Here is a 14,432-nt window from a genome sequence, read left to right as displayed (position 1 = left end):
GGAATTACTACATTTGCTGAAAACATATATTTCACACCAGAACACTTGCATGAGAAACAGTATTTCTGCCGAGGAAAGGTTGGGCATCACATTAAGGTAAGTACAAATAGTTGATGTAAAATGGTTTTAATTTAGCAATTTGTATTACATAAGAAAATTATAATATGTGTAGACATCCTAAAACAAATCTTTGTACACTGATGTATCAGAAAACTGACATGGTGATTCCAACTATGCCCTTTGTGCTGACTGAGCCAGCTGTTCCTCGTTAAGTGGCCATGAAAGCAGATGAGCCATGTTCGAAAAAGTGCATTCCACTTACATTTCCCTGTGATAAAGCCACGTTTCCATAAGCAGTATCGTTTGTAATGTATTTTTGCAGCACACTCGTAAGTTCGAGTCGGCCATTGTGGCCGAGCGGTTCTAGGCGCTTCAGTCCGGAACCGCGCTGCTGCTATGGTCGCAGGTTCGAATCCTGCCTCGGGCATGGATGTGTGTGATGTCCCTAGGTTAGTTAGGTTTAAGTAGGGTCTGATAACCTCAGATGTTAAGTGCCATAGTGCTCAGAGCCATTTGAACCATAAGTACGAATTTCGCATTAAATCGCTTTTCTTCAGGCATGGCCTTGAAATGAGGTAGCAGAGACAAGATAAATAGTTTATCAGGATCTTCCTCCATCAATGCTGATTTCTTTTGAACATTTTCTGCAAGTATCCTAAGCAATTTCTGCTCTTGTGAAAGTCTCTTTTTGGGAATGCTAGAACCTGAGACATTAGGAGATGGTTCTTGATAAGTGCTTGACTCTTCATTTGTCATATTGTCTGTGTCTCTCTCAACAGGAGGTTTAGTTTCACATACATGCGCTAAAAACGAAAGTTGCTTGAAGAAAATGTACTGCTTTCTGGCATCTGCCGCTGAACCACTCTTCAATTTTTTCCTGTTTTTGCAGCTCTCGAGTGTATAAATCTCTTACATTTTTCCACCTATTTTGCAACGGTATTGCTGAAATAAAAAGCTTTCCTGATTTCAGGTATTTTGCATCAAGAAATACATTCATAGATCTACATTACACATATAAATGTGGAGATTCTACCATCTCGAGCATAGTAAAGGACACTTGTCAAAATATTTGGAATGTTCTGAACGAGTCTACATTTCCGAAGCTTACTGAAGAGGACTGGTTGAATATTGCAGAAGGGTTCAAGACAAATGCAGATTTTCCAAACTGTATAGGGGCAATACATGGTACACACATGCTTTTGATAGAGCCCCGGCACAGTGGCGCACTTTGCTATAACTACAAACAGTTTTTCTCAATTGTGTTATTAGCAGTTTGTGATGCAAATTATAATTTCGTTTACACAGATGTCGGGTGTTATGGCAAAGGTTCAGATTCATAAATCTTCAAAAACAGTACGCTATTCAATAAGATAAGAAACAACAAACTGAACATTCCTAGACTGACACCAATATGTGCTGGAGGAGAGCCACTGCCATTTACATTCTTTGGTGATGAAGCATTTGGTTTGATAGAATATATGCAAAGACTCAATGGTGGAAATAATTTGCCAGTCATCAAAAATATATATAATTATCGTTTATCACGAGGGAGACATTTCATAGAGAGTACATCTGGAATACTCAGCAACAAATGGAGAATATTCCACCGTCCACTCAAAGTTTCAATTGATTTGGCATCAGAAATAATAAAAGCATGCTGCATATTACATAATTTCGTTCGTTGTAAAGATGGGTATACATTCGAAGGCACACTGAACATTGCTGGACTACATGGAGTCGAGGAAGCCTAAATGCCGAGAACAAGGAACAAATCAGCCACTGTTATCAGAGATAAATTTGCTGAATTCTTTGCAAGAGAAGGAGGTCAGTGAAATGGCAATTGAACAAAATTCGATCTGGGGACTTCTAAGATTTGTACATAATAATATAACATATTGTACATGTAATTCTAAATACATACCTCTTTGGTTTTTCGAATCTGTTGTTTCGTTTGCAAATCGTGGAATAAACAGTTCACACAATTCTTCCCATGCTCTGCGTTTCAAAATCCTGTTGCCGTATTTGCTACATGTTGAATCCCAAATAGCAAGATGAAACGCTCAGTATCAAAACTCATGGTGTTGAAGAACGACTGAAACGCTAATGAAACGCCATGTGTGAAAGGTAACAGGTGTGAAAACGCCGCTGCCAGCAGCGGGCAGCCGCTCTTGCACAGATGGTCGCACAGTTGCCCCTGCCGCTGGTGTACGAATCGCCATGTATGTTAATGCCCCATCTATTTGCACTATGGAATGTTGACCGCTGCTGCTGCGCTGCTCAGCAGTGCTGCCGGAAACCGCACGTGTGTAAGGAGCCTAATGCATTGTCCTATGCCCACATGGTATGGGCCATATAGAGGAAACCTTCGTAGCCTACTAAAACACCAAATCCCTTATCTGGTTCAGGTTCATTGATGGTACGTTTGTGATCTGGACACTATCCTCATTCCTCTGCAACCTGAACATTTGCCTCCCATTTCCCCTGGTCCCCTTCAACCCAATGTGCCACCTTCCTAGACATTGACCTCCTGTCTGATGGCTCCTCCTTATCTCTGCAGATATCAAGCTACTAATAACAGATTTACTTACATTTTGACAGTTGTCACCTCTTCCACACATCTTACTTAACATGGCCAGCCATTGATGGTGTGTCTGCAATGACAAGAATTCCCTTGCCCAGTATTCTGAAGGTCTCACAAAAGCCTTCACAGACCCACACTAACCCCCAAACCTAGTCTGCAAACACATTTACGACATCATATACTCAAACACCCATAATCTTCCCACCACCCTCAAGAACTGCCTGCAAAGGAGGGCACCCCCCCCTCCCCCATCACCCAGTATTGCCCCAGACTGGGGCAACTGCACCATGTCCTTTACCAGAACTTCAACAATTTTTCATTATGCCCAGAAATGGGAGACATTCTACCTGTGATCCTTCCCTTCCCTACTTACTTCCTCCACTGCCCACCCAACTAACACAACATTGTGGTCTGATCAGTTCCTATACCACAGCCACTCCCAGCCACTTGACAGCTTGTATACTTGGTGGAAGAACCAGGTGCAAGACCTTTTCAGTTCACCAACGCAGCATATCCCACTCTACTCTTCTCACAGGCTTACCCTATCCAATCACAGGTAGGGCCATCTGTGACAGCAGTCATGTTACGTACCAGCTCTACTGCAATTTCTGCATAAAATGTTAAGAAGCATGACCACCAATCAGCTATCCATAAGAATGAATGGCCACTGCCCAACTGCGTGCACAAACAGAGTTGATTACCAAGTGGTGGAATGCACTTCTTCTGAGTACACCATGCTCAAATTCGATGACTGCTTTACAATCCATTCCATTTGGATCCCTCCCTCCACTGCCAGCTTTTCTGAATTATGTAGATGGAAGTTATCTTTGCAACATATCCTTCTTTCCCATAATCCTCTCCTCCCTCGATCTCCACTAACCCACTGCATCCACATCCTCTACCTACAGTCTCTCCCTGCTCTTTCCTGTCACTCATCCCAACCCGTGCCTTCACATCACACATCGTCACGTCACATGAACTCACCAGCTCCATTGGCCATGTGTTGCATTCCTTTCATGTGCACCTGCTTTCTCTCTCTCACAGGCATGCTGCCTTCTTACGAGCCATCAGCTACCCCGCCCCAACCCCTCCTTTCACTCCCCACCTCTTTCTCTCTCTAACAACCCCATCTACCACAACCTCTCACCATGTAAACCCATGAAACTGCTAGAGTCACATTGTACGTTCAGCTGGTACAATTCCGTAGCACAGGTGTGTATGGGGAGGGAGTTCTGTTGTGCTCTAGCTTATTAAATAATTTCTCCAAAAACTAGTAAGTTTTTCTCCATTTTTTGTGTATCGATTCAATGCTTATTTTATTCGGTGAGTCGTCTCCTTTACTCCTAAATTCTTTGCAAATGATAATATAAAAATATCATGTAGATTGGGTTATTTCATTTAGTCATTGTGTGCTGTGGATACGTATTTTGATTGCATACGTTTTGCGACATGATTTCCCAATAGTGTTTAACAACTACTTCTGTTAAACTGTTATAAAAATATTGTGATCGAGGAGTGAAGATAGTAATGACATTTTGTTTTATTTGTAATACTGTAATACTTGTTGAGTGCTAATTTGTAATTTAATATACATGTAAATAATGTAATCATAATCTTGATGTATTCCACATCCATGATGAATTCATCCCTGTATGGATTCATGAAACACTTAATAAACAAAATTGTTCTAGTCTGTTGGCATTTATTACTTGTGTCATGCAACTGCTGCATATGAGGTCCGCTATTTATGCCTCCCAATTCCACCCTTCACAGCATGGGCAACCAAAACCAGAGTGGGCAAAAAACTGTAAAACTATAATTACATCTTCCATTTGAGTTTCTTGCTTCAGTGTGATATTTATCCTGCATTTTAAATTTGATATATTTTGACACACACAACATTAGCTAAGATCTTTAATATGTTGCAATTTATTTCTTTTTATGTTCAAATATGAAAGTGTACTTCCACAAAGATTTTGAAGAGACCATTAAAATAATTCACAATTAATTAGAATTTCATAACAATTTTAATGTAAAAGCTTCAATACAATTTCTTACAGAGAGAATACAGATCACAGACACCATCAACAGTGGTGCAGCACTTTCTTTCGAAAACGAGCAATAAAGAAACCAACAGTGTCCGTATCACAGCCCTTAACAGAACCCTCCACTGGTGGACCAAATCTCTGAACACATTCAGTCTGTTCTTCTGTCAGGTTTCCAGCATGAGGAATTCCAGGTCCTCCAATAATTGGTATTATTGGCTCAAGAACAAGCTGTGGGTATGCCTTAAGTGCCCAGCCAACAATTGCCTCGTTTTCTGCTACATTCACTGTGCATGTACTGTACACAAGATAACCACCTGGCTTCAGCAAAGTGTATGCCTGATAATAAAAAAATATAAGGACTGGTTATTTTTTGCCCTGAGTATAGGCATATGGACAGACATTAATAAGAATGACAAATTTCAAAGATTACTGAATCATAGGAGGTGCACTCTCCCAATCTTGGTTTTGGCTCTCTGTCGCAATGTACAATAGTGTTGTTGTTACATAATATTAAGAATCATCAAACACAAAACTAAAATTTCACCTAGTCTTTTATACAGTAAAAGGAATAATAAATGGTTTTGACCAGTTACTGATAGAGCTTTGAGAAATCTTCATAAACAGAGCAAATACTCTCTAAGATAAGAGTGTGTGCTAGGGACAAGGTGATGTCAATTAGAAAAGACGCAATGAGAAACAGTTATCATCAGTACATAAGAAAAAGTAAAATATAAGGTATTTATTGTTCATGTTTTTACTTATGTTGACTAGTCACTAACATCTCAAAAACTGCTTCAGCTTTGGGTGTGCATACACTGCCATCACCACCAACACCACCACCATCACCACCACTTGTGGCAACTACCGGAAATTTCCTATTAGATTTTTTACCTGCTGCCATAAAGAGGAACAAAACTGGGTCATCACAGTTTTGCCAAATGCTTCTGATTTTTAGTGAGGTGGGAATTATTGTGCTTACTGTGATTTTTGTGAAATATTTGCCTACTTTAAAGCAATGAAATCAAAACCAGTGAACAAATAGCCATCCCATTCAAGTCAGATTCTGATCTTAACACTCACTGCTTGGTAAGCAGAACAACGGTAGGGTCTCTAGCCTTGTCGGATGTAGTAACCAGTGCCTATAGGTTTTCTGCTATTTTCATTTCAGAGAATTATTTTTTTTGTTGTTACTTGACATGGTCAAATCGGAGAAACGTGATCTGTAATTGTTTATATTTATTGGATGCATTGCGCAAGATTGCAGTTTATTGTTTTATTGATTACTAATTTCGGCTGAGGTTGCTAGTCATCTCCAAGTCTGTAATTATACAGAAAATTGCATATACGGAAAAATAGTATGGTACAAACTGACAGCACAATAGTACCACATGTAAATGCATACCACAGGATAGAAAATATTTCTCTGTGAATAATCACCAGCCAGTAGGACACTGTCATAAATTTTGCACAAGCTGCATAACTCAGTCTTATTACACAGTTCAATAAAATATTAATGTCACATCATCGCAAATATGTATTGACATAATGAATAAGTATTATGATTCAGAGCATTATCCGGTGAAACACTGCTTTCTTGTAGGCCCTGATGCATAATATCGTTCAGTGTCCTGCTTACTATGATATAGACATTTTCATTGTTGTTCATTAATTCTACTTGTCATGGGCAACTCATTCTATAAATTGTGTTGTTCTCACGTTTCACATGTGGAGTGTATGTAATACAACACTTGCACAGTGAAGACGACATCCTCATATAAGAGGGTGAATATTATGTATTGTTTTCTGGTGCTGTGAGTCTAGAGCAGTGGTGGCTTGTGAGTATACATTCTGCGTGTACACAAATTTTTAGATTCAGATAAATTTGAGAGTGTGAGCTTAATAGCATCTGCTGTATAACAGTTACGCTTACCAACAATTTTATACACCTACAGCAACTGCCAATAATAATAATAATAATAATAATAATAATAATATGCAAAACTTACCTGACAAAAGAAAGAATTGTTTTGCGGAATTTTGTTGTTTTTACATAATTATGTAAAGTTTAGGGCAATAACAAAATAATGCGTAAGCTTTTTCAACTCTCCATTCTGCATTTTTGTGTAAGTGGGAGCTTTCATGCTTTTTCCATTTTCTTGGGAAAATGTACAAGATCCCTAAGAGATGTATTAGTTCATACATTTCCTTCCACACTCAAAATGAGATATTCTTACACTGCACCCACACAGCACCTTGGGCTAACTGTACACTTCCTTGTTAAATGTTTGCTTGTAGTCACATTTATTTAATTTCATCACTCTGTCAATCACAGGATCTGTTCTCGGAGGCCCCAATTTCTTTACAGTTAACTTCTCCTGGTAATTTACTTTTCTGTTCCCAGAATGAGATTCTCAATCTTCAGCAGAATGTGCGCTGATATGATAGTTTCTGGCAGATTATAACTGTGAGCCAGACTGAGACAAACTCGCTACCTTTGCCTCACAGGCAAGTGCTCTACCAACTGAGCTACCCAAGCACAACTCACAACCCATCCTCACAGCTTTACTCTTCAGTTAGCATTTAAAATAGATTCAACATAGTTCATGTTTGCACTGCAGATGAAAGACGAGTCCTGCACAGTAAACAACCAACTCCAAACACAAAGTGCTGTTTGTGGAAATGATTAAACTGAAGTAGTAACATCTGCCAACATGGTCATTTGACTAGAATACAAATGAGATACTGAGAACCATAAGGGACCAAGGCACACTGCTGTCAATCCTACATTTAAGTGAATATCAAAGAAACCAGTGATACAACTTTTCATAAATTTTAGTATATACAACATAGTCCACCAGCAGACTCACCATAAGATAAACTGATTTCAGAAGCATGGAAAAATGTTACAGTCTCACAATTGACAGTGATGTGCTTTAGGCTAGTATGATTCTCAGCGCCTCAAATGGATTACTGTATGATGAAATTCATACCTTAATATACTATAACTAATTCAGACACCCACAAAATAGATTTATTGTCAGTACAACTTTAACATATACTGACATCTGATCTAATTTTCCAACAGTATATAGTGAGTGAATTAGCATATCTGAGGAGTGTGCTATCATCTAGCAGGATTTATGCCAAGCATACAGGGATAAAAGTCTGCTTCAGTATGCTACCACATGGTGGCTGCACATCATGAACTGTGCACATTGTTTATAAAATCTTTATATATTTGGCCCAAAAGGCAATTATGTCACATGAGTAGCACACTTAAAATGAACACAACTGAAAGTGTGCTCGCAACCTTGAGGCCAAGTTTCACGGATTCTAGAGGAGCAGTAGCACAGTAGATTTAAGTTCCATATCTTTCAGATTGCAGCATCTGTGTTACATTTAACAGCATTCAAAGAAAAATAACCAATAAATCTACAAGGTGTCGAAAGTTAGGGTGTTCGCATGCTCTGGTGCTCTTACACAGCAGCTGCCACTGGTCTAGAGTAATGTACTGTGTCAACTTTGATTTTACTCTGCATAATGTTATTACATAGTGGATATGACAGTCTCTTAGTCTTGGGTAAGAATTATGCAATCTCAACTTTTCCTTTGATATGATTGCAAACTGCACACATTTGTTCATATTCTTCATAACGTAAATATATATTCAGGTGATTTTACATTAATGTTCCATTGAGCTGTGCAATAAGATTGGGTTATGCTGCTATCGGTTGGTGATTGAAATACTTTCCTATCCTTTTTTTTTTTTTTTTTTTTGTTGTTTTAGGGCGCAAAACTTCTATGGTCATTAGCGCCCAGCCCGTGACATAGAAAACAGGAAAAAACGAAATTTAAAATCAGCAGCAATGGGAACAAAATCATAAAATTTGAGTAACTAAAGGCAGAAGGAATGCTTAAAAATCCACTATAGAAAGGGGTTGGTTGTCCCCCAAAAAAAAGCTTCAAATGCCTGACGTCATTTCACTGTCACTAATAAACTGTAGAACGCGGTCAGCTGAGCGCGTGTCATCTGCTAAAATCGACGATAGATCAGGCGATAGCTGTAGACGGGAGCGTAACGGATTAAAATAGGGGCATTCAATTAAAAGGTGTCTGACCGTCCACAGCTGAGAGCAGTGGGGACAGAGTGGGGGAGGATCACCGCTTAAAAGATGTCGATGACTAAAAAGACAGTGCCCTATCCGGAGTCGAGCTAAAATTACCTCCTCCCGACGACGCGTTCGGGAGGAAGAGGTCCAAGCGCAAGGAAGGGCTTTCACTTCCCGCAATTTATTGTGGGGAAGTGTTGACCAATGCGCATGCCATAAATGAGCAGCTTGGCGGCATAAAACGCTCCGTAGATCGGTAAACGGAAGAGACTGAATAGCTGGCCGAGGAAGAGAGACTGCAGCCTTGGCCGCTATATCGGCCGCCTCATTTCCACAGATACCAGCGTGTCCTGGGAGCCAGAGGAACGCCACTGAGACGCCCCCCAGGTGGAGCAAGCGCAGACAGTCCTGAATCCGGTGGACCAGAGGGTGCACAGGGTAAAGAGCTTGGAGACTTAGGAGAGAGCTGAGAGAATCTGAGCAGATTACGTACTGTATCCGCTGATGGCGGCGGATGTAATGGACAGCCTGGAGAACAGCGTAAAGCTCCGCAGTATAAACCGAACACTGGTCGGGAAGCCGAAAGTTATTTCGGGTGTCGCCAACAATATAGGCACTCCCTACACCTAACGATGTTTTCGAGCCATCGGTGTAAATAAATGTGGCATCCGTCATTTGTGCACATAGAGCAGCAAATGCCCGACGGTAAACAAGTGTAGGGGTACCATCCTTGGGAAATTGACATAGGTCTCTGAGCAAGTTGATCTGGGGACGGAGCCAAGGCGGTGCTGTACCCCAAGTTGTCAAGAAGGTTTTAGGAAAGCGGAAGGAAAGAGAATGGAGCAGTTGACGGAAGCGGACTCCCGGGGGTAGTAGGGAGGAGGAGCGGCCTGCATACCCGACATCAAAGGAGGCGTCGAAAAAATGGTCATGCGCTGGATTAGCAGGCATGGAAGACAGATGGCTAGCATAACGACTCAGAAGGACTGCCCGCCGATTGGACAGCGGAGGTTCAGCAGTCTCAGCATAAAGGCTTTCCACAGGGCTGGTGTAAAAAGCTCCAGATACTAAACGTAATCCACGGTGGTGGATAGAGTCGAGACGCCGAAGAATAGACGGCCGAGCAGAGGAGTAGACTATGCTTCCATAATCCAATTTCGAGCGCACTAAGGTGCGATAGAGGCGGAGAAGGACCACTCGGTCCGCTCCCCAAGAGGTACCATTCAGGACACGGAGGGCGTTAAGCGAACGCAGACAGCGAGCCGAAAGATAGGAAACGTGGGAGGACCAGCACAGTTTTCTGTCAAACATAAGACCCAAGAATTTAGCGACGTCGGAAAACGGAAGGTTGACAGGACCTAGATGTAAGGAGGGTGGAAGAAACTCCTTACGTCGCCAAAAATTTACACAAACGGTCTTACTGGGTGAGAAACGGAAGCCGGTTTCGATGCTCCACGAGTGGAGGCGATCGAGACATCCTTGAAGACGTCTTTCAAGAAGGCTGGTCCGTTGAGAGCTGTAGTAGATCGCAAAATCGTCCACAAAGAGGGAGCCCGAGACATCAGGAAGGAGACAATCCATAATTGGATTAATGGCGATGGCAAACAGTACAACACTCAGCACTGAGCCCTGGGGTACCCCGTTTTCTTGGGAGAAAGTACGGGAGAGAGTAGTGTTCACCCGCACCCTAAATGTGCGCTCTGCCATAAATTCGCGAAGAAAAAGGGGCAGCCGGCCTCGAAAGCCCCAAGAGAACAGTGTGCGGAGAATGCCTGTCCGCCAACAGGTATCGTATGCTCTCTCCAGATCAAAAAATATTGCTACCGTTTGGCGTTTCCGGAGAAAATTGTTCATGATATAAGTGGAGAGAGCAACAAGATGGTCAACGGCAGAACGATGCTTTCGGAATCCGCATTGGGCTGGTGTTAAAAGACTGCGGGACTCCAGCCACCAAGCTAAACGGTAATTCACCATACGCTCCAAAACCTTACAGACACTACTCGTGAGAGAAATGGGGCGATAGCTAGAGGGGAGATGTTTGTCCTTTCCAGGTTTCGGAACGGGAACGACAATAGCTTCCCGCCATCGCCTGGGAAAGGTACTGTCGGTCCAAATTCGATTATAAAGGCGAAGGAGGTAACGCAGGCTATGGGTTGATAAATGCAGCAACATTTGGACATGGATACCATCCGGTCCTGGGGCGGAGGAGCGAGAAGAAGAGAGTGCATGTTGGAGTTCGCGCATGGAGAAAACAGTATTGTAGCTTTCGCGATTGTGAGAGGAGAAAGCAAGATGTCGCACTTCCGCTGCACGTTTCTTCGGGAGAAACGCTGGCGGGTAATTTGAAGAGCTCGAAATCTCAGCAAAGTGCTGACCCAATGAGTTAGAAATTGCGACGGGGTCCACTAAGGTATCATGCGCGACAGTGAGCCCAGAGACCGGGGAGAAACTAGGCGCGCCTGAGAACCGTCGAAGCCGACTCCAAACTTCCGAGGAGGGAGTGAAGTTGTTAAATGAGCTAGTAAAGAATTTCCAGCTTGCCTTCTTGCTATCGCGGATGACGCGACGGCATCGCGCACGGAGCTGCTTATATCGGATACAGTTGGACAAAGTTGGATGGTGACGGAAAATGCGAAGAGCACGTCGCCGCTCACGTATTGCGTCACGGCATGCCTCGTTCCACCAAGGAACTGGAGGGCGCCGGGGCAATTCGGAGGTGCGTGGTATTGAACGTTCCGCAGCTGTGAGAATAACGTCGGTAAAATGTGTGACCTCATCGTCGACGCTGGGAAAGCGACGGTCATCGAATGTCGCTAGAGACGAAAAAAGTGTCCAATCGGCTTGGGCAAACTTCCAGCGACGCGAGCGCATATATGGCAGTTGAGGCTGCAGTCGAAGAACACATGGAAAGTGGTCACTCGAGTGTGTATCATCAAGGGCGAACCATTCGAAGCGCCGAGCTAGCGGAACAGTACCGACCGCAAGGTCCAAATGAGATAAATTTGCCGTGGAGGCAGACAAAAATGTGGGGACCCCAGTGTTGAGGCAGACTAGATCCGCTTGGTGGAAGACGTCTAGCAATAGTGAGCCACGTGGACAAGGATGTGGAGATCCCCAAAGCGGGTGGTGGGCATTGAAGTCCCCAACCAGCAAATAGGGGGGTGGAAGCTGATCAAGAAGATGAAGGAGATCAGCTCGTGCCATTGGTGTAGACGATGGAATGTATACCGTACAAAGAGAGAACGTGTATCCAGAAAGGGAAAGACGGACGGCGACAGCTTGGAAGGAAGTGTTTAAGGGGATTGGGTGATAATGGAGAGTATCATGGAGCAGAATCATGAGTCCTCCATGGGCTGGAGTGCCTTCAACAGAGGGGAGGTCATATCGGACGGACTGAAAATGAGGGAGAACAAAGCGGTCATGGGGACGCAGCTTTGTTTCCTGAAGACAGAAGATGACCGGCGAGTAGGATCGTAAAAGGATCGACAATTCCTCCCGATTGGCGCGAATGCCGCGGATATTCCAGTCGATAATGGACATAGGGTGAACAGAAAATGGAGGAACGTGACCAAGGGTGCTGTCAACTCAACGACTGCTCAGAGCTTGCGACCGACAGCATGGAATGGCATTCAGTCGAAGGCAGAAGATCCTGATCCATAGGTTGGTCAGGAGCAGCTCCTGCCACCAACGATCGGCCAGTTGACCGGCCACCAGCAGTGCGCCTCGGCGACACAGAAGATGGCCGAGGGCGATTTCCGCCAGGTGGTGCTGTAGATGGGACACGCCTTGGCGGAGAAGGAGAGGAACTGTGTTTCTTCGTAGCCTTCTTAGAAGTATGATGTTTAGATGAAGGAGGAACCGATGGTTGTGAAGTTGCGGTACGTAAAAACTCTTCACGAGAATGCTCTTTTTTCGAAGACTTGGCGTCTGACTTTTGGGCTCGAGATTTAACAGAACCCGATGAAGGGTGAGCCATAGAGTGGGCAGGCGAAAGGGGTGAGGTTGAACGGGCGATCTTTGCGCTGGCCGATCTGACGACCGTGGTACTAAATGTGAAGTCGCAAGTCTGCGTGGCCGCCTCCTTTGTTGGTCGAGGAGAAGCAAGGACAGCGCTGTATTTACCTTTCTGAGGCACGGTGGGCTGTCGACTGGCGAGTAACTTTCGAGCAGCAAAGGTCGACACCTTTTCCTTCACTCTTATTTCCTGGATGAGCTTTTCATCCTTAAAAACGGGGCAATCTCGAGACGAGGCAGCGTGGTCACCCATACAGTTGATGCAGCGAGGGGATGGAGGTGGACAAGCACCCTCATGGGCATCCTTGCCACAAGTAACACATTTGGCCGGATTGGAACAGGACTGGCTGGTATGATTGAACCGCTGACATCGATAGCAACGTGTAGGGTTTGGGACATAAGGGCGAACGGAAATTATCTCATAGCCTGCTTTGATTTTTGATGGGAGTTGAACTTTGTCAAATGTCAAGAAGACAGTGCGGGTTGGAATGATGTTCGAATCAACCCTTTTCATAACCCGATGAACAGCTGTGACGCCCTGGTCAGACAGGTAATGCTGAATTTCTTCGTCAGACAACCCATCGAGGGAGCGCGTATAAACGACTCCACGCGAGGAATTTAAGGTACGGTGCGGTTCCACCCGGACAGGGAAGGTGTGGAGCAGAGAAGTACGCAGCAATTTTTGAGCCTGGAGGGCACTGTGTGTTTCTAACAACAGGGTGCCGTTCCGTAATCTGGAACAAGACTTTACAGGACCCGCAATTGCGTCGACACCTTTCTGTATAATGAAAGGGTTGACCGTGGAAAAGTCGTGACCTTCGTCAGACCGGGAAACAACAAGGAACTGTGGCAACGATGGAAGAACAGTCTGTGGCTGAGACTCAGTGAACTTACGTTTGTGAGCAGACATAGTGGAAGGTGAGGAAACCATTGCGGAAGAATCCCCCATGATTACCGGCGTCTCCGATGGCGCGCTCCTCCCTTGTGGGGGCCCTCGCCGAGGGCACACCCGCCTTAGGTGATTGTTCACACCTCAGGTCACACCTCCCGACAAACGGACGGAGGGACCAATCGGCACTTTCGGAAGGTATCAGCTCGGGTAATCACCCCTCCCTGGGCCTGGCCGTGACCAGGGGGTACGTACGTGTCCTACCTGTCTACCCGGGGCGGGGAATTACGCGTTACCCCGTCACCGGCTACGCATGGAAGTGCGTGGGTCGGCCTTCAGACACGCACAGGGAGGAAAGAAGAGAAAGGGAAAGGAAAGAAGAGGGGGTCTCAAACGCCGTAGCGGAGAAAAGGGCAAGGAGAAGAGGGAAGGAAAAGAGAAGGACAGAGGAAGGACGAGGACTGGCAAGTGTAAGAGCAAGGAATTTGGAACAGTTTCGAGCGTCCGTCTCCGGACGTAGGCACAAACCATACTCCCAGAGGGGGAGAAAGGAAGGAAAGAGACAGAGGTGAGGGGGGGGGGCGAAGATGGGGGACGGGGAGGGATGCGGAAAGGGAAGGGAAGGTATGCAGCCCGGAAAAGGAAGGAGGGCCACATTAGCTCGGGGTCCCGTGCTCGCTACGCACGTGTCCACAAAAGAGTTGTGGACCCCCTGGGGGGACTTTCCTATC

At 44.4% G+C, this 14,432-nt stretch overlaps 1 protein-coding gene and 1 pseudogene across 4 annotated transcripts in view; both read right to left on the bottom strand.

Annotated features, from left to right (window-relative positions):
• Positions 1-174: 174 nt before the first annotated feature.
• On the bottom strand, positions 175-4,372 carry LOC126474797 (uncharacterized; annotated as a pseudogene).
• A 277-nt stretch (positions 4,373-4,649) lies between these two features.
• LOC126473444 (tRNA (cytosine(72)-C(5))-methyltransferase NSUN6) overlaps positions 4,650-14,432 on the bottom strand; it is a 101,824-nt gene continuing 92,041 nt past the window's right edge. For all 4 annotated transcript variants that reach the window (XM_050100491.1, XM_050100493.1, XM_050100492.1 and 1 more), the window contains one exon: positions 4,650-5,025. In XM_050100491.1, the coding sequence (XP_049956448.1) occupies positions 4,726-5,025 (300 nt within the window). In that variant the 3' untranslated portion in view covers positions 4,650-4,725. The remainder of the gene's footprint in view (positions 5,026-14,432) is intronic.

The sequence above is a fragment of the Schistocerca serialis genome, chromosome 4, assembly GCF_023864345.2.
Source record: "Schistocerca serialis cubense isolate TAMUIC-IGC-003099 chromosome 4, iqSchSeri2.2, whole genome shotgun sequence".
NCBI lineage: Eukaryota > Metazoa > Arthropoda > Insecta > Orthoptera > Acrididae > Schistocerca > Schistocerca serialis.
Note: the sequence above shows the minus strand (reverse complement) of the source record. Positions and strands in the feature narration are given on the sequence as shown.